Here is a 20,606-nt window from a genome sequence, read left to right on the forward strand (position 1 = left end):
CAGGGAAGTCCCAGAACCAGATTCTTTAAGCCAACAGCTCCAAGCACTGCTGCCTCCACCCACCTTTCCCTCCAGCCCCACCATTGTGTCACCCTGTCAGGGCTTCCCTGGTGGCTCAGATGGTAAAGAATCCGCCTGCAAAGCAGGAGAACTGGGTTGGGAAGATCCCCTGGAGAAGGGAATGGCTACCACTGCAGTATTCTTGCCTCATGGACAGAGGAGCCTGGTGGGCTACAGTCCATGGGACCACAAAGGGTCAGACATGACTGAAGACAAACACTTTCACTTTCCTCCATTGTGTCAGACCTACATTTTCCCTCACCTCCCTAGCCCTGACCCCTGACCCTGACACTGACAATTGCCTTGGCCAAGACAGGAGGCTGCCCTTTTGGAACCCTGCCTCTTAGCCCTGAGGAGGCCATTCTTCCTCAGGTTTGTGGTCCCCACTGCCTTCAGCCCACTCCTAACTCACTAGTCCAGGTTGAGCCAACCTCTCCACCCTGAGTTCTGGAACAGGTTTCAAGACCTCACCGTTCCTAGACTCCATCACCCAGGGGAAACCAGATGACAAAAAGGGAAAGGGGGACACAGAGGAATCCCCTTGGCAGGGGCTGTCCGCATACCCCATGGACCCACAGAGTAGAACCTGGGCGGCCCAGGGGTTTCAGAGGCCATAATCCCCTGCTGGAAGGTTCTAATGAGATTGGAGCAAACTGCAGCCACTTTAGGGTCTGCTGAAGTAAACATGGGGCTCACAGTCTGCAGTCAAGGGAGCCAGAGCCCAGGACCCCAAACCTCAACTTCTGGCCTGCTCCTATCTTCACAAAATGACAGTGGTAGCCACCACTTATGGAGCGCCTCCTAGTGCCCACTACTGTGCTGGTGGGGCCTTTCACTGCCTCGCGGAATCTCCACAGCCCCCATTTCCAGAGGAAAATCAGAATCACTAAGTGGCATTTCGTGGGTTCAGGAGCCAGTCAGTGCTGCACCCGGGCCTGGACCGGCCCAAGAGTAAATAGAGGGCCTGGACCCGGCACTCTGTTTACCTGTCCCTCCCACCGCCTACCCTCTGCGGCTGACCCCATCCAGGTCTCCATCCCTATCGCAAAGACGATCGAAATCCACCAAGTATGTGCATCCCGTGTCACCACGGCCAGAGTATCTGGGGATACTCTGAGGGATGGGACCAGCAAACCAACTCTGGTCTTCCTGACGTTCTGGTTACACGGTGTTACATCCAGCCTTGGACACAGCTGAGCCAGGTAATCTGGCAGGGCCATCAGCAAGATGCTGGCCCAGAATCAGAGTAGCTGCTGTGACAAAACTCTAGAGAGCTGCTGAGACTCCACTTCTACAACAGGGGCTTCGGCGGCCTCATGTTCAGCTCAGACCCTTTCAGCACAGTACCGCCTGCGATACTGTTCCCATCACAGGTAAGTACTCCAAACCCCACACTTCCCTAGGATGCCCCCATCAAAATGGACTTCATTGTAGACCTGTCTCTCCTTGACCAGACACCACCCCGCGTGCCAAGGCTACCAGATGTCCTCATCCACACTGACTGTTGTCAAGCAGCTAGTGATCCAACTCTATGGATTTCCCAGCTGGCCGATCATAGACCCTCTCTCCCTCCCCTCAAGTCCTTGCCTAATTCTGGAAAGAAGAGTTCAAGGTTTCAATCCATCTGTCCACAGCCTTAACTGCCCGTCAACAACCAACCCAAGAAGGGGCTGGTCCCTCCACCTCAACACTGCAGGATTTGCCTATAGTTCATTACCCTGCTCTGTACTGAGGACCCATTCTCCAGGGGTTATTGCATCCAGTCTGCAGCCCCAGGACACCTGCCTTGCCTAGTCACTATGCACAAGAATCACAGGCTGTTTAAGAAGGCCTCTGACACAAGCTCCAGTGCACAAAGAACTGAACAAAGCTCCCAGTTGAACCCAAAGGCTCCAGCTGCCCGGAAGAATTTTAAGTGGGGAACCTATGCCAGGACTTCCCCAGTGGCCAGTGGTAAAGAATCCGCCTGCCAATGCAGGAATCTTGGGTTCGATCCCTGCTCTGGGAAGATCCTACACACCACAGAGCAACTAAGCTCGTGCGCCACAACTCCTGAACCTGTGCTCTAGAGCCTGGGAGCCGCAGCTGCTAGAGCTCGTGTGCCTAGAGCCTGTGTTCCCCAACAAGAAAAGTCACAGCAAGGAGAAGACTGCGCACCGCAACCAGAGCACTCATCACAACTGGAGAAAAGTCCTCACAGCAACAAAGATCCAACACAGACATAAAGAAAGAAGCAAAATTGTTTTTAAAAAAAGAACCTATGCCAACATACCTGCTACCTTGCAAACACCTGTTAAATCATGCTAGGGAAACTAGCTCTCCAAAAAAGAAAAGGAATTAAAATACATTCACACCTGACATGCTACATGAAAATAAGCTCTAGATGGATGTGGAGGACAGATGCCCAGGTCCCGTCCCACTATCCCACCTCCTGAAGCCCAGTCTTGCTCCCCTCCCGAGGGTGGGCGTGACCGAAAATGGGATTCTGACCAACAGAATATGGCAGAAGTGACCAGGGGCACCATATAACCCCATGACTGTTTCCATACATTCAGCTCCAGTTTTGCTAGCAGACTGGCTCTAGACACTTTTATCCCTTGCGGCTCTGAAGAAGCAGGCAGCTATGTTCGGAGACCATGTGGCAGGGAGATGAGGATGGTCTCCAGCTGACAACCAGCGAGAAGCCAGGGCCACAGTCCTACCATCAGGCAAGCAAAACTGGATATGAATGCTTGCCCAATACAGCCTCCAGATGAGAACCCCAACTTGACCAGTTCCTCAGCTATAAGTAAGGCCTTGTGTAAGACCCAACCCAGGTGGCACTAGTGATAAAGAACCCACCTGTCAATGCAGGAGATTTAAGAGATGTGGGTTCGAACCCTGGCTTGAGATCATCCCCTGGAAGAGGAAATGGCAAGCCATTCCAGTATTCTTGCCTGGAGAATTCCATAGACAAAGGAGCCCGGTGGGCTACAGTTCATGTGGTTGCAAAAAGAGTCGGACACAACTGACTGTGTGCACGCACACATACACATACGAGACCCAGCTAGGCCACACCTGGATTCTTGATCCATGGAAATAGAAAGTAAACATGTTGTTTTGGCCTACTAAGTTTGTGGTAATTTATTACACAGCACTAGAAAACCAATACAATGGATTAAAAATAGAAAAAAAAAAGTCTGGAGGAAATTATGCATGAAAATTTTAATTGATATGTGAACAAGGAAACAACTTTCTAAATATAAGGCATTATGAGGAAATAGAAACAAAAAGATTAATGTATTGAACAAGGTACCAGTGTACAACTTCTGGATGATTATATCTAGAAACCAAATTGCAAGAAAAAAAACCTAAGAAAATATAAAACCAATGCTAGTTTTTCCTAAGTGGTAGACCTATAGCTAATTTAAATATTTAACCTATAATATTTCTCTGGATTTTCCAAACATTTTATGATGAACATACATCATTTTTATGATATCAAAGAATTTATTAACTAAAAAATAATAATAATGCAGAACTTGTCAGACTCTTCCACTCACTCTAGAAGCCAGATTTTAGCTCCCACCACGACCTAAGCAGACCCTCCTCCCAGGTATCTCATCAAGCAAACAAAAGCAAACCTACCTACCAAAAGCATTCAAGCAGGCAGTTGCCCGAAGTGGCTGTAATGGTCACCTTCACTAATCCTGCCACTCCAAGACCTCTGCCAGTGCGTCTTCTGTTAGACCCTCTGGTTATCTGCTCAGCCACAGAAGGGCAGAGCTCATCCGTCATCTCCTTAACTCAGCCTGGGCCAGAGTCTGGCATGCAGTGGGGGGTCAGCATGTTGGGGAGGGGGCAGTGGCTGGGATTGCTGTGGCCTTGTGGCAGGTCGAGCACATCACCCTCTTACTGGGAAGAAGGGAGCTTCCCTGCTCTTTTGCAAGGATGGCCCTAGGCACATGCAAACACTTCCCTCCTGGAGTACAGAGAATTCCTATTCTCCACCACTCTCAGCACAGGCTGAGAAAGAAGAAAAGAGAAAGACAGGGAAGGTAGGAAGGAGGAAAGCTCTCTTTACTGAGTCCAAGAACCATTCTAAAGAGCTTGTGCCTTGAAGGACTGGCCTTAGGATGAAGGGTGTGTGGAGGGTCCATCTGTCTGAACAGCCTACTCAGAGTGGCCTGATGGGGACCGGGACCCCCTGTCCTGCCTAGGAGAGGGGTTAAGCCATCTGTACCCATGGTTCACTGTGCCAATTCTGACTATACCCTTTGTTGTTGTTCTTTAGTCACTAAGTTGTGTCCGACTCTGTGACCCCATGGACTGTAGCCTGCCAGGCTCCTCTGTCCATGGGATTTCCCAGGGAAGAATCCTGGAGTGGGTTGCCATTTCCATCTCCAGGCTTTCTTCCTGACCCAGGGATCGAACTCATGTCTCCGGCATTGCCAAGCGGGTTCTTTACCATCTGAGCCACCAGGGAAGACTGACTGCAGCCCTTACTGCTCTGCATTTTGTGCTGTTTCCTCTACTTGGCTGTGAGCACCTGAAGGCCAGTAACATGTCTCGCTCCTTGTCATCACCCAAGGACATAGCTCAGTGCCAGGCACAGTAGGCACTTGGGAAATGTATGTTAATTATGGTCATAAATAAATGCACAAGAAGCTAACAGGGACAACTTAGGGAAGGGCCACGTGGGCAAACATGCTGAATCACTATGCTGGGGCTCAGGGCTCTGGTGTGGTACTGAGCTTTTCAGACACCCCCTCTACCCAGCAGCCACCCACCTAGCCTGCTTCATCTCTTCAGACCTTCCTCCCACCTGCTCTTTTCTGCTGTTTGCATAAAGGAGGCGCACAGATATTTGTTCCAAGGCTTCCCCATGGTGCCTTTCCCTCTAACTTGTCTCTAATCTGCTTCTCCCACAATACTGACACCCACAGACCCAGCCCCTCACAGCTTCCACACGACCCCTGTCCATCCTAGCTCCTGACAAGAGGCCCCACGTGTGACAGCCCTGCCCCTCAGCTGGAGGCCCTGGGGCCCACCCTGTCCACCGTGGGTCACAGAAGATGCACAAACACCACCATCCAAAGACTCCACGGGATGGCAAGGAGGCCACCTTCAGGCCAGCAGAGATGTCGCCACCTCCAGGGATGGCCCACATGCTTTGCTTGCTCTGAGGGTTGCCAAATCGTTTCTACAAAAGGCCGAGGGTCTATTTTAGGATTTGCAGGCCATATGGACTCTACTGCAGCTACAACATCCATAGACGGTAAACAAATGAATGAACGTGGCTGTAGCCCAGTAAAGGTTTATTTACAACAACAGGCAGCAGGCCAGGTTTGGACTATGGGCGGTGGTTTTGCCAACCCCTGCCTCGCCTGACTGAGCAGAGCAGGGAGCATGGGAACCATCATGGCGCCTGGTTTCCTAGCACCTTGAAGAGCTCTGGCACGTTACACTTGACTCATAGAAACGTCTCCTGGGACCATCTCAGAGGATACTGGACACTCAAGAGGCTGTTAATATCCTGCTATTACAGCTTAGCTGAGCCGTGTTCTTGGCTACGGTGCCTCTCATAATATTTCACCACGGGAATGACGATGACCACCAATACCACCCAGGCTTGTGCCCTCTTGTCACTGGCATAGCCTGGTAAAGCATCACCAAGCTTTGGCAGGAGGACAGACCACGTCTCCTGGGACATGTGGTCTCCCATCAAAGCCTGTCACTGCAGGTCCCTCCCTCTGGCCCCAGCATCCCGAAGGCAGCAAGTAGGGACACTCCCACTGGCAGACTGGAAGTCACAGCCCCACTGAAGAGTCTCTTCAACATGGCCACTATCTCTACTGGGCCCTTGGGCCTCCAGAGTAGTCGTGGACTCTGGGGAACACTGGGTTACATGGGCAGACCAGCCACCTGTCCTGAACGAGGTGCTGATATATGTATAACTGAATCACTGTGCTGTACAGCAGAAACGAACATGACACTGTATCAACTATACTCCAATGAACATTAATGAAAATACAAAATGAAAAAACTGACAAAAATAAAGAGGTACTCAAGTTCATGCCTACCTGGTGAGAACCCACAGAACACCACCTGGGCCGTTTCTGGGGCCCAGAGGGCTTTGAGGGGCATCTCTCAATCAGTACCTGCTTTGAGTTGGTCAGGTAGAGCTTGGCTGCCAGGTTGATGACCTGCAGCTTGACAATGTCCTCCTCAGCAGTGAAGGATTTGGCCATCTTTCTCAGGACGTCTGGTGCAATCCTGGGGACGTGCTCACAGTACTCGCCGATGAGCCACAGGATGCTGGCTCGGGCCATGGGCACCTGTGTGGGTGGGAGAGGAGTCAGGACTGGGGTGGGTGTGGGAATGAGGCTGGGCATGTGGCCTGCAAGGGAGCCAGCACTCCTCCCGTCTGTGCTCGCTTCTCTAGGAATGGGAGTGGGAGGTGGTGGGAGAGAAAATACTAGGTGGGCATTTCTCAGGCAGCATCTCCCCTCTTCCCCAGGGTTTCAAGAGCACACACAGAGCCTTGGAAGTTTAGTCACAGTTTGATATAAAAGACTGGCTTTCTGGATCCACTGTACCCTTGATGCTTTCTGGCCATGTTATCCTTCCTGAATCTTCAGGAATGCCTTGTCTGAATGTTTCAACTTGGCAACGCAACACAAAAACACACGCATGTCAACCAGCCACCCTGAACCAGAGCTTTAGAGAAAATGTGAATGTGCACCAGGCTGGAGCTCAGCAAGGGGTCCCCAAAGGGAAGGCAAACCAGGGTCACATGGTCTCATCTTTCCCCTTCTCCCACCCAAAGACCTTCCTGTAGGAATGGTTTGGAAGATTTTTTTATTTAAAAAGTGGAAGTGTTAATCACTCAGTCGTGTCTGAACTCTTTGAAACCCCATGGTCTATAGCCTGCCAGGCTCCTCTGTCCATAGAATTCTCCAGGCAAGAATACTGGAGTGGGTAGCCATTCTCTTCTCCAGGGGATCTTCTCCACCCAGGGATCGAACCTGGCTTGAACCTGCATTGCAGGTGGATTCTTTACTGTCTGCCCCACTAGGGATGCCCGATTTTCTTCTTTTTCTTTCTGATTTTTATTAAGGCCAGTTTAATTAGAGGATCTTTTTTTTAAAAGTTCATTTGGCTGCATTGGGCCTTTAATTGCGGCATGCGAGATCTTTGCTTGCATCTTGCAGGATCTTTTGTTGCAGGGCACAGGCTGATTAGTTGTGGTGAACGGAGTTAGTTGCCCCTTGGAATGTAGGACCTTAGTTCCCCAACCAGGGATCAAACCCGGGTCCCCTGCCTTGCAAGCCAGATTCTTAACCACTGGACCACCAGGGAAGTCCCTAATTACAGGGTCTTAAAATCACAGGGAGGATCCTGGGTTGGGGAAGCCAGTGGGGTCACCCCCTCACCTGGATGTTGTCTGTGAGCTTCGCCAAGTGTTTGATGATCTCTCCATGCTGGGCTGGCTGCATTTGCAGCAGCTTCTTGATGACCACCACTGACTCTGCAACCACAAGCTCTGTGGAACAGGAAATGAGCCCAGGACAGTCAGATGGCTACACACAATGGGCAGACACACCTGCAATGCCCCCAGGCCCTTGGCTTCACTCCTCAACCTCCTGTACTTCTACAGTGGCGCTCGGAGAGGCAGGGGTACAAGGATACAAACAGAGGCCGATGGACTGATGAACACGAATTGTCACTGGCCAGACAGGAGAATACCTGCTGGAGAATACCTGTCAGACATGCAGGCAGCACCCACTAGTCATCAGAGCTGGACATGCAGACAGACAAACACTGACCATCACGGTTGGACAGCAGCTGCACCAGGCCGTTGAGGCAAGTGTCGCGGACTCGGCCTATGTTAGTTGCGCAGCGCCCAATGGCCTGGATGGTGGCTGCCACAAAGTCCTTGTCCATGCTGCGAATGTAGGTCTGCGGGAGGCCACAACAGAGTGAGCCCCAGAAGGTGGTGATCCCTCAGACTTGACTCAGTGGCAGTGACTCTGCAGACTTGAGGGGGACCTTCTGGAAAGCTGTTACCCCTCATTCAGTGACTGAACATGCCAGAGACTAAACTCTGGGGAGAGGAATGACACCCTCATCCATTACCCGGTGACTCCCTGACCCAAAGCCGGCAGAAGGCATTGGGAAGGGACGTGAAATTACAGTTTCTCCATTTGGGGTTCTAAAGAGAAGATTTAACCCACCAAGGTGATTCTCACTGGGCATAAGGAGCTACAGGGCAACTCTCACGGGCTTCTCTGGCTACAAGCTGGTCCCTAGCCAGTACCTGGAATTCCCGGAGGACAGTAGGAATGTTGGTCTCATTGGCAAGGTTAGTCAACACTTCCAGCTGCAGGGAGGCAGAAAAGGGGCAGGGGGTGCCAGTGGGCTTTTTGCGCTCTCATTTGTTTTCATATTTATTCAGTTGGGTGCATCAGGTCTTAGTTGTGGCACAGCAGGCTCAGTTGCCCTGTGGCATGTGGGATCTTAGTATTCTGACCAGGGCTCAAACCTGTGTCCCCTGAATTGCAAGGCATATTCTTAACCACTGGACCACCAGGGAAGTCCCTCTGTGCTTTCCTTAACCCTTCATTAAGGCCACAGGCATGGCTGTCCGTCACTCACCTTCAGGATCTTGATCTGGGTGGGGTCAGTGGACCTGATGTAGAAGCTCTTCAGGTACGGCTCAAACATACCCTGGCACGAGAGGGGTGGTCCCAGGGAGCGCCATCACAGCGCTGTTTCTCCTCCAGAGCGCCCCCTCCCCGCGACCCTCCCCCACCCAGGGCTCAGCTCCCTTCTTGCCCCTGCACTCTCTTCCACTGTCAGCTCTTCCCTCCCCCTCAGCTCCGACCCTATCTTCCTTCATCAGGGCTTCCACCCTGGGGATCTGGGTCCTGCACCTCCACCTGCATTTAGGGCCTCTCCCTCCCATGCTCCACACCACCAAGGTAGCATCCCCTTCTGCCTTCCCCAGCTCTCCTGCCCCGCAGAGCCACCTGTTGGACCACGAGGGCAGGCCTGGGTCCCGTGCTCACCCGGCGCTTGATGGACATGGTGGCCACGTTCTGGAGCACCACGTACTGCACTTCACTGCGGAGAGGAGCAGCAGAGGAACCCGGTCCCTAGGCCAGGGCCAGGGCAGGAGGTGCGGGCGGGGAAAGGAGGTGGGCCCAGAGGAGGGAGGCGAGGGCGGGTGTCGGGGAAGGCGGGAGGAGGGCGGGACTGGCGTCAGCGTGGAGGGGCCGGTGGGCTGGGGTGGAGGGCGCCGCACTCTAGCTAGGGGAAGCGGAGAGGCGGCCCCCCTCCAGGCGTGGCTGGGCCGTGGGCGTGGCGTGGTTGTTGTGGGCGGGGCGGGGCTGGGGTGGGTTGGGGTGTGGGCGGGGCGGGCACGCACCTGTGGCTCCTCAGCAGGCGCACGAGGGCCTTGGCGATGACGCCCACCTCTGCCTTGGGAGCCAGGTGGAAGTAAAGCTGCGCCACGGCCATGACCACGGCGGCGCTGCGGCTCTGCAGGAGCGGCTTCGTGTTGCGCAGCAGCAGCCGGTGGTCGGGGTCCATGACGTAGGGCTTCCGGGTGGGCAGCGCTGTGGAGGCTGCCTCCTCAGACCCCGGGCCCTTGGCCTCATCCTCCTCGGAGCCATAGAAGGCTTTCTCAGAGTTCTCCTCCAGCAGAGATTCCTGGGGGTGGGGTGGGAGGGGTAGGGAACAGGCGGGTGGGGCAGGGGACACCTCCTCCTGGAAGCCCTCCTACCCACTCTGCTAGGGCATGGGTCGCGGTCGCGCCTGGGGGTCCAGGCCACTCACGTTCTGGGTGGGGCTGAGGAACTGCGTGCGGGCATAGCGGGTGAGCATGCTGATGATGACCACCTGGCCCCACTCCTCCACGTCGATGAGCAGGTTACAGAGCTTCCGGTAGTTCTTGTGGATCAGGTCGATGCGCTCGGGGCACACCTCCTCGAAGGCCATCACCACGCTGCCCGCCACCAGCTGGGGAACCCACAGAGGCAGAAGCGCATTAAGGGGAAGGACAGAAGGGGTCGCCTGGCACCTTTCCACCACCCACCTCTGTGCGTGCATATACACACCGTGGTCTTGTCAGCCAGAAGCTTCTCGATGACCTCTATCAGCTGGTCCTTCTGGTCAGAATCCAAACTGAGGGAGAAACTGTTGTTTGCCCCTCCTTCCTCTCCAGCCTTCCCAATACCGGCTGGAGATGTGCTCCCCTTTCTCCCCGCAACCCTATTCATCAAGAGGTGTGAGCCACTGCTCCCAACGTCCTCCCTCTCTGTCTGTTCCCCAAACTGTCTTAAACCACCTAAAGACTTAAAAACAACAAACAACAAAATCAGCCTTCAAAAGTGGGAGAGGCCAGGGATGGGCAGTGGCTTAGGGCATACCTGTATAGCTTAGGGATGGCGTGGGCAGCTGTTTTCCGCACATAGGGAGACATATCTGAGGCAGCTTCCTTGATGGCCAGCATCATGATGGGCACGATGATGGGCACACGGATGCTAGACAGGACGCGAAGGGCACTGGCGCGAATCAGCTGGTTGGGGTCCTAGGGCAGAGGTGGCAGAGGCAGAGCCATGGGAGGGCAGCGGGCACCCTGATGGGAGGGGAACTCACTGTCCCTGGCTGCCACCCACTCTTGCTTCCCTGTCTCCTGTCTTGAGCCTAGATGAGGTGCTGGTGCTGGGTGCCTGGGGGGCCCTGCCTGAGGGCACTGACTCAACCCTGCAACAGAAATCTGATATCTGGTGGAATGTGGCATTGGGCTGCTTCACTTTCAGGGAGAGCGACAGACTTTCAGAATGCCTAAAATTCTTGAAGCACCTCATTTCTTAGGAGTGTCTGCAGACCAGGAGGGTGTCTTTGTGTTTATGGTGGAGGAGACTGTCAGCAAATGCAACCTGCTCTCCCTTCCCAAGAGTTCATCCTTTCAGGGACTTCTCTGGTAGTTCAGAGGTGAAGACTCTGCTCTCAATGCAGGGGGCCCAGGTTTGATCCCTGGTTGGAGAATTAGATTCTGCATGCTGCAACTAAGACCCAGCACAGAAAAATAAATATTCTTTTAAAGGTCACCCTTTCAGTCTTCTCTCCCTGCAAACTCTCAAAAGCTGCTCTTCTTCCCCTTCCTCCATGTGTTTAAAAGAGAATAGGTGTATAAGCCCCTCCTCTTTGCACCTATTGCATCCTACAGACCCCTGAAAGGAGCACATCAAGGCTGAGTATTGTCACCCTGCTTATTTAATTGGTATACAGAACACATCAAGCAAAATGCCGGGCTGGATGAAGCACAAGCTGGAATCAAGAGTTGCCAGGAGAAATATCAATAACCTCAGAGACGCAGATGCCACCACCCTTATGGCAGAAAGCAAAGAGGAACTAAAGAGCCTCTTGATGATGGTGAAAAAGGAGAGTGAAAAAACTGGCTTAAAAACTCAACATTCAAAAAACTAAGATCATGGCATCCAGTCCCATCGCTTCATGGCAAATAGATGGGGAAACAATGGAAACAGTGAGAGACTTTATTTTCTTGGGCTCCAAAATCATTGCAGATAGTGACTGCAGCCATGAAATTAAAAGATGCTTGCTCCTTAGAAGAAAAGCTACGACAAAAGCTATGTCAAACTTAGACATAAATTTGACAAACTTATGACAACGCTATGACAAACCTAGACAGCATATTAAAAAGCAGAGACATTACTTTACTGACAAAGGTCCATATAGTCAAAGCTATGGTTTTTCCAGTTGCCATGTATAGATGTGAGAGTTGGACCATAAAGAAGGCTGAGCACCAAAGAATAGATACTTTTGAACTGTGGTGTTGGAGAAGACTCTTGAGAGTCCCTGGCACTGCAAGGAGATCAAACCAGTCAATCCCAAAGGAAATCAATCCTGAATATTCATTGGAAGGACTGATGCTGAAGCTGAAGCTCCAATACTCTGGCTACCTGATGGGAAGGGCCAACTTATTGGAAAAGACCCTGATGCAGAGAAAGATTGAGGGCAGAAAGAGAAGGGGATGACAGAGGACGAAATGGTTGGATGGCATCACCGACTCAATGGACATGTTTGAGCAAGCTCTGGGAGATGGTGAAGGACAGGGAAGCCTGGCAAGCTACAGTCTGTGGGGTTGCAAAGAGTCGGACACGACTGAGCAACTGAACAACAAGACACCTGAGAAGAGCCTTAGACACAGTGTACTGTGATCATGAGATTATGAGTGCAGCAGCAGATGTAAATTACTGTTCGTCTCGAAGGACAGTGGGCAAAGGAAGAGGTCCTGGAAGACTAAAGAGTAGGTGCTACCGTGAGTTTCTAGAATAGGGAAAGAGGAGAGCCACAGAATTACAGATGAAAATGATGGTGATCCTTGCTAAAATTCCAGAACTGGTTTTTGAAAAGGTGATTTCAAAGCACTTTATTTACTTTTAAAATATCTTATGAAGCCATGATTTTACTTTATTTTTATTTGGTTGCACGGCATCTTAGCTGCTGCATGCGGGATCTCCCTCAGGTGGGACGGAACTCAGACCCCCTGCATTGAGAGTCCAGAATCTTAAACACTGAACCCCCAGGGAAGTTCTTCAAAGCGCTTATTTTAAAAGCAGGAGTCTATATTTTCTTAGAGTCAAGTCATATCACATCCACTGCTAAAACCTATTTTCCTTTTTTTTTTTTTAACATTTGGAAATGATTATGGATTCAACATGAAGTTACCGCCCAGAAAACTCCTTTCCTTTTTAGTAGGGTAATTCAGTTCAGTTCAGTTGCTCAGTCATGTCCGACTCTTTGTGACCCCATGAATCGCAGCACGCTAGGCCTCCCTGTCCATCACCATCTCCCGGAGTTCACTCAAACTCATGTCCATCGAGTCGGTGATGCCATCCAGCCATCTCATCCTCTGTCGTCTCCTTCTCCTCCTGCCCCCAATCCCTCCCAGCATCAGAGTCTTTTCCAATGAGTCAACTCTTCGCATGAGGTGGCCAAAGTACTGGAGTTTCAGTTTTAGCATCATTCTTTCCAAAGAACACCCAGGGTAATTAGGCTGGCATATATTAATACTATATATCTTGATATCAGCAAAGCACCATGGGGGTCTCTCATAGCATTTCCTAGACTGCCATTTTTGATGTAGGCCTTTTGTTTCATTTACTACGTAAGCATTTTAAGAGCAGAATTCATGTCTATTTTATCTCTAGATAACCACAGCCCTTTCAACATAGAAGGTGTTAAATTTTTTTTGCTGTTGAGATCCTTCCTAACAAGATGGGAAAATACCAGCTGACTGCAGTTAGGTGGATCCACAGTTTGGTAAAATGCAATACTTGTGGAAGATTTACTAGCATATCAGTGTCAACCTGGAAACATGATACATGGGATATAAGTCTCTTGCCCTGGTTGGAATAGCTTATCAACATCTTCTAGTTCCAGTTCCAGCTCAGTTGCTCAGTCGTGTCCGACTCTTTGCAACCCCATGAATCGCAGCATGCCAGGCCTCCCTGTCCATTACCAACTCCCGGAGTCTACTCAAACTCATGTCCATTGAGTTGGTGATGCCATCCTGCCATCTCATCCTCTGTCGTCCCCTTCTCCTCCTCCCCTCAATACCTCCCAACATCTTAGAAGAAGACATAAAACCAGGAGGACAAAACCAAGATTCAGATCCACCCTGGCTTAGATCTTGTGCTAAACCTAAACAATGAAATACAGAAGGGCCTCACAGGGGATTCAAGGAACCAACTGCATAAAGACAGGATATGGGGACACCCGGTCAGAACTGAGTCAACAACATTAGCCGGCTGCAAAGCAAACAATCTCAGTCTGGGCTGACAGAAAAGGTTGGTACTATTGTGCAGAAGAGCCCCCTAAACAGTAATAATAACAAAAAGAAAGTGAATTTTAGAGGAACACATATAAGATGCTGTTTCTAACAATATTCTACATTATTTAGGAATACATAAATAAGTAGTAAGAGAATAAATGCACACATACGAATAATATTCTTTATGCCTTTGGTGGATCTGATACAAATTTTTAAAAATTAAGGTGATAGACGTTTCAACACAGTATAATGGTTTTTTAAAAGTTATAATCACTTCACATCTGTCAGAATGGCTGTCTTTAGAAAGATAACAAATAACAAGTGTTGGTGCTGCTGCTGCTACTGCTGCTAAGTCGCTTCAGTCGTGTTCGACTCTGTGCGACCCCATAGATGGCAGCCCACCAGGCTCCCCCTTCCCTGGGATTCTCCAGGCAAGAACACTGGAGTGGGTTGCCATTTCCTTCTCCAAAGCATGAAAGTGAAATTTGAAAGTGAAGTTGTTCAGTCATGTCTGACTCTTAGGGACCCCATGGACTGCAGCCCACCAGGCTCCTCCGTCCATGGGATTTTCCAGGCAAGAGTACTGGAATGGGGTGCCATTGCCTTCTTCAAAGTGTTGGTGATGATGTGGCAAAAAGGGAACCCTTGTACACTCTTGGTGGGAATGTAACTTAGCACAGCCACTGTGGAGAACAGTGTGGAGGTTCCTCAAAAAGCTAAAACAGAACTTTCATATGATCCAGCAATATCACTCTTGGGTATATATTCTGGGTATGTTTTCATTAAATGAATGAGTATGACAGAACAGAAATGGCTCATAGAGAACAAACTAGTTGTTATGAGTTGGGGTGGTGTTGGTGTGGAGAAGCAAGATGGGGTAGGGAATTAAAAGGTACAAAGTATTAATACTATGTATAAAATAAAAAGCTAAAAGAATATATTGTACAGCACAGGGGATATGGCTGATATTTTGAAATACATTTAAATGGAGTATGAGCCACAAAAATGTTGAATCAATGTATTATACACCTGAAACTAATTTAACATTGTGAATTGTCTATACTTCAATAAAAACAAAAATGAAAAACAGTGGTAGTTGTCTTAAGATGGAGATGACCTGTCAGAGATGTTCTAGAGCAAAGGTTGGCATACTACAGTCCACAAGCCAAATGTGTCTTCTGCCTTTTTTAATAAATAAAAATGTATTCAGGGACTTCCCTGGTAGTCCAGTGGCTAAGACTCTGAGCTCCCAATGCAGGGGGCCTGGGTTCAATCCCTGGTCAGGGAACTAGATCCCATATGCTGCCACTAAGACTTGATACAGTCAAATATGTTTTAAAATATGAAATCAAACCCAGTCATGCACACTCACTTATCGCTGCTTTCATACTATTAAAATACAAGGGCAAAGCTGAGTCGTTGACGGTTGAGACTAGATGGTCCGCACAGCCTAAACTACTATCACCTGGCTGGATACAGAAGAAGTTTGCTGACTATTGTTCTAGAGAAATCACTGCACTGAATTGAACTAAATGAGCTCTGGTTTTCTAAAAAGGGTAGAATGTGGAAACTTCAGGTCAATGTAAAAATTTGTGCCAAAATTTCAGAATGGTTCTCATAAAACGATTTTAATCCCGATTAAACCAATCTGAGAGAGAGAGCGTATGGTTTTGACTTGTTAGAAAATAACCTAGCACAAGGACTTCCCTGGTGGTCCAGTGGTCAAGACTCCTCGTTTCCACTGCAGGGGGCAAGGGCTCTATCCTTGATGGGGGAACTAAGATCCCCCATGCCTTGCGGTGCGGCCAAAAAATTTAAAACAAAAACCCCTAACACAGTGTGAGGCATAGAGATGTTAGGGGAAGCACGCTGATTGGAACCCCCCACCCTGGCCAGGCACCACAGTAACCATTTGCATGAGTTGTTTTACGACAGGAGGTCCCGGTAAGGAACAGGGAACTAATAAGCCTCCACCGGCCAGAAGAGTTCGGGAAAGGTCAAAAGGAGACACCACCTGTCCGACCACCTCCCAGAATCCTTCTCTCTGGCATCCATCTTGGCTGAACAAGGCGTGCACCACCAGGAAGGACTCTTGAGTCAGAATGACTGGCTAAAGACAACCCAGAAACTAATCCATCACCATAAAACCCGAGACTGCAAGCCATATGACAGAGCTGTTCCCCTGGGTTCCCTCACCCTACTGCTCTCCACCCGGGTGCCCTTTCCCAATAAAGTCTCTTGCTTTGTCAGCACGTGTGTCTCCTCGGACAATTCACTTCTGAGTGTTAGACAAGAGCCCAGTTTCGGGCCCTGGAAGGGGTCCCCCTTCCCGCAGCAGAGATACCCAAGTATTTGCTGAATGAAAGAATGGTAGATGCAAATGCCCAGGCTTTCTGCCCCACCTCAGAGGAGCAGACTTTGCCATCACCTCCTGCTGGCCAGAGCAGAAAGAACCAGGGGTGAACCCCCAGTTTGGGCAGTCAACTCTCAGTCTGCTCAGCTAACCTACAGAATCAGCTGAACAGGAAAAAATAAGCCAGACCTTTCAATGTCCCTCTCACAGGAATTAGAACTAAACATGCGGAAAGACTAGAGGAGTTAATGGCTGTAATCAGAGCTGGAGAGTCTGATTGGACAAAGAATAGAAAGATAGTGATGCTGACTTCTTTACCCTGGAGATACCTTATCCTAACGACAAAAGCACCCAGTGGAGATTATCATGCATGCATCTAACATACACAAGATGAGAATATTCAGTTTAAATGTGTGTGTGTTTGTGAGGGGTCAGCCTCCACTGCATATGAAAGGACTTGAATCTTCCCACTGTCCCTTCCCTTAAGTGATTCAGTTTCTACCTGCCTCAAAGAGCATTTTATTGCCACAAAAGTGATACAGGTCTTTAAAATATATATATATATATATATATATATTTTTTTTTAATTTTGAGGCCACGCCATAGGGCATGCAGGATCTTAGCTTTTAGTACAGGGATCGAATCTATGTCCCCTGCATTGGGAAGGCAGAGTCTTAACCACTGGACCAGCAGGGAAGTCCCAATCCAGGTCTTTAAAGGTGGATATTTTACATCCACTGGGGCATCTAAGACAAGTCAATTATTTCTTCGGGTGCTAAACAGAATAATCAACTTCTTCCTACTTTCAAGGAATCATTGGCTGTACTAACCTTATTGAAAATGGAATGGTCTTGTCTTTATGTTCTCTCTGCAGACTGTCAAACCCAGTCTCCACGTCTGAGGCTGCTCTCCAGCTTGGTGAGCTTTGTGGTTTTCCTCTCCATGGAGCTCATTTGTTTCCAATAAACCCTTTTGTCCTCCTCACCCAGTTTCAGGTGAAAAGGTTCCAAAGCCATTGTTCCTAGCAGATACTCAAACCAGGTGAGCCAGCCAGTGCCAAGGCTCTGACATCCAGAGGTGAGGAATCCAGGTCAGCGGGCTCCCCACACATTACTCTGTCTTAAGAAGGCTGACTTCTGCCTGGCTGTGGGCCTCAATCCCTTTACATCAGTAGGGTGAAGGCCAGTGTCAGGGGCTCAAGTGATTCATAGTTGAGGCAGCCATTAGCACAGGCGCCTTTGACTCTCCTGACTTTAGCCAGGTAGGAAAGGGTCTCCAAAGCTTGACGCCCACCCCCCAACCCCTGCACTCAGGCCTCTCCCTGGGCCCACTCCTTTGACAAACGGAATTTATTTCCTGCCCTATCGACAAACAAAGGATGTCACAGTCATCAGCAATTGCAGCCCCCATGGACAGTGAGCTGGTGATCCCTGAGGGACCTCAGGAAGAAAGAACACCGGCCATCTAGCAGTCATCAGACTGCAGCCACTTCCCATGGTGAGCCCGGAGAAACTCAGGATATGAAAACACAGGATACTGGCCGCAGATAGCTGCGGTGCATATCAAAGGAATGATTTCAGTGAGCCCAGATTCTTGCATCTTCCCACACACAGAAAAGCACCAAACTCCTTAACCTGGGTTATCTGGTTTTCTTTCATTAACAACTGTCTTTTGATGTTAGACCACCTGCCCTTTGTTGCAAAACTTCTATATAACCTGACTCCTCCCCTCACCTCCTTGGAGCAGTTCTGTCAGGGTTACTTAGATGCTGCCTCCTAGGCTTGAAGTCCTAAAAACGCCCACCTAATGAAACCTAATTCTCAACTTTTAGGTTGTGAATAAGTCCACACCTCCAATACAGCCCCATCAAGGCCCAGACCCCAGGGAGGCAAATGGAGACCTCTGACCTTCAGGCCACGCTGGAAGGTGGAGATAGACAGCAGGGCTAGGTCTTGCTGCTCCTCAGCGTAGCGCACCAGGTACACGTAGACAAGCTTCTTCACCTGGGGAAGAGGGGGTTTCTCAGCAGGGACTGGGGCCCCTGTCCTGAGAGATGTCCTCACCCCGGGTGGCTGCGGTCCACAGGGAAAGCATCCAGGGTACCCTGGCCCCATCATGCTGATCCACGTCTGATTCAGGGACATCTGGGAGGGGTCTTTTCCTGGACCAGGGACATTCTGAGCGGATTGGACCTCCAGGGACTGGGCTGTCCCCTTTCTCATCCCCAACTAGCTCCGGTTTATTCCTGGAGGTGGATGAGGGAGACTCCTCCCTGGTAGCGCTCACCTCTATGTTCTTACAGGCCACATTCTTCACCACGGCGGGGAACAGGTCTGAGGCGTTCTTTCCCCGGGCAATCATCTAGGTGGTGGGGTCAGGGTAGGGGGAGAACAAGAAGGGAGGATGCCAGCACTCACTGGGGGAAGGTCCACAAGCAGCCAAGGAGGGCTCGTGGATCCGCAAGCTCCTCCCCCAAGGGATCCCCTCTGACCCCCCTCACCGCCACAATTCTCTTCATGGCCTCCAGCTTGAGTGAATCCTTGTTGGTGTCCAGCATCGCCTTCAGGTCATCGTGGCTGGTGGGGACACAAAAGGTCAGCTGAGGGCACAACGGTGGGGACAGGGCTATCAATCAGTAGGATTCAGACAGAAAGAAGAGACCTGGGTAGGGAAGGCAGGACTTGACCACAAAGGAAAGTGGTAAAATACAGATCAGGCGACTTAGGGTGGGAAGAAGCATGTGGGTCAGTCAATGTTGCGGGGCTGAGCTGTGATCCTCTCAAAAAAGAATGTGCCCAGAATGTAATCTTATTTGGAAACAGAATTGTTTCAGTTGTAATTACAATGAGCTAATACTGGAGGAGGGTGGGTCTCTAACTCAATACGTCTGGCGTGCTTTAAGAAGATGGCCCTGTGAAGAGAGAGATGCAGGGAGAATACTGTGAATAGTGAGAACTGGAGTGACTCACCTGCAAGCCAAGGAACATCTGCAATATTGCTTCTCTCTTAAGGTTTGGTTTTCGGCTGAGAGGCAAGTAAAATCTTAGCTCCCCAATCAGGAATCAAACCCATACTCCCTGCATTGGCAGGCTTAGTCTTAACTACTGGACTGCCTGGGAAGTCCCGGGTAAACGATGATGTAAATAAATAACCCCTTGCACTTGGTGGAGGGGAATAATGTTAGTCTCCAAGCCAGTATCTAAATGTCATGCAATGGCCATTGAGATTTCAAGGGAGGCCTTTTGTTAGACTTCCTGAAGTGACTGCAAAATTCATCCAGAAACAAAAATCAATAGGTAAGAACTCCAGAGAATTTGGGGGCAAAAGGGGGTGGAAATGAGAAAAACGGAACAATGATAGACAATTCACCTAACCAGAATTCAAAACACAAAACAAATGACCATGATAAAAGCTGTGTGGTGCCAGATTAAAAATTTCACAAACGGATCTAAGTTGATACATTAGGAATAATTAACACCAATCGGAGAAAGAAACTTTTGCCTCCCCTTAAACAAATGCTGTTGGGACAACTGCTATGTAGCAAAGAATTTAACTTGCACATGTACTTCACACCAAAATAAATCCAACATTTGTTTAATAGTTAAATTATGTTGGGTTTCCCTGGTGGTCTAGTGGTTAAGAATCCACTTTGCAGTGCAAAGGACATGGGTTCGATCCCTGGTCTAGGAAGATCCCACATGCCTCAGAGCAGCTAGACTCATGTGCCAGAACTACTCAGCCCGCACACATGAGCTGCAACTACTGAAGCCTGTGCGTCTCGAGTCTATGCTCCACAAGTGAAGCCACAACGAGCAGTCTGCACACGACAGTGAAAAATAGGCCCCCACTCGCGCAACCAGAGAAAGCCTGCATGCTGCAACAAAGACCCTACCAGAGACGAAAGTAGATGAATCATTTTAAAAAATTATTTCAATGTATGGAAGAGGGGAAATTTTAATTTTCAAGGTCATAAAATTATCAGTAATAAGATGCTAGGTTTTTTTTTTTTTTCAACTCTTGTGTATAAACTAAATTTAAGAAAAAAACCAAGGCAAAACTATATTTGTTCACTAGGGCTGCTGTAACAGTACCACAGAGTGACTGGGTGGCTTAACCACCTCAATGTATTTTCTTGCAATTCCAGAGGCTAGAAGTCTGAGATCAAGGTGTCAGCAGGGCTGGCCTGTCTTCCTGACTTGCGGATGACTGTCTTCCCTTATCTCTACATGGTCTTCCCTTTGTGTTTCCTCTTCTCATAATAAGTGAATCATATTGGATTAGGACCCGCCCTAATGACCTCCTTTTCACTTAATCACCTCTTAAAAGACTGTCCCCAAACACAGTCACATT

At 49.6% G+C, this 20,606-nt stretch overlaps 1 protein-coding gene across 1 annotated transcript in view; it reads right to left on the reverse strand.

The window, feature by feature from the left end:
• AP3B2 (adaptor related protein complex 3 beta 2 subunit) overlaps window positions 1–20,606 on the reverse strand; it is a 36,844-nt gene that overhangs the window by 8,817 nt on the left and 7,421 nt on the right. Inside the window, exons 2-14 of the mRNA XM_018066506.1 lie at window positions 18,757–18,832; window positions 18,543–18,617; window positions 18,164–18,259; window positions 10,473–10,633; window positions 10,161–10,227; window positions 9,880–10,062; window positions 9,470–9,753; window positions 9,111–9,165; window positions 8,698–8,769; window positions 8,360–8,422; window positions 7,869–8,001; window positions 7,476–7,585; window positions 6,201–6,377 (exon numbers count right to left, since the gene is read on the reverse strand). Coding sequence (XP_017921995.1) covers window positions 6,201–6,377; window positions 7,476–7,585; window positions 7,869–8,001; window positions 8,360–8,422; window positions 8,698–8,769; window positions 9,111–9,165; window positions 9,470–9,753; window positions 9,880–10,062; window positions 10,161–10,227; window positions 10,473–10,633; window positions 18,164–18,259; window positions 18,543–18,617; window positions 18,757–18,832 — 1,552 coding nt within the window. The remainder of the gene's footprint in view (window positions 1–6,200; window positions 6,378–7,475; window positions 7,586–7,868; window positions 8,002–8,359; window positions 8,423–8,697; window positions 8,770–9,110; window positions 9,166–9,469; window positions 9,754–9,879; window positions 10,063–10,160; window positions 10,228–10,472; window positions 10,634–18,163; window positions 18,260–18,542; window positions 18,618–18,756; window positions 18,833–20,606) is intronic.

The sequence above is a fragment of the Capra hircus genome, chromosome 21, assembly GCF_001704415.2.
Source record: "Capra hircus breed San Clemente chromosome 21, ASM170441v1, whole genome shotgun sequence".
NCBI lineage: Eukaryota > Metazoa > Chordata > Mammalia > Artiodactyla > Bovidae > Capra > Capra hircus.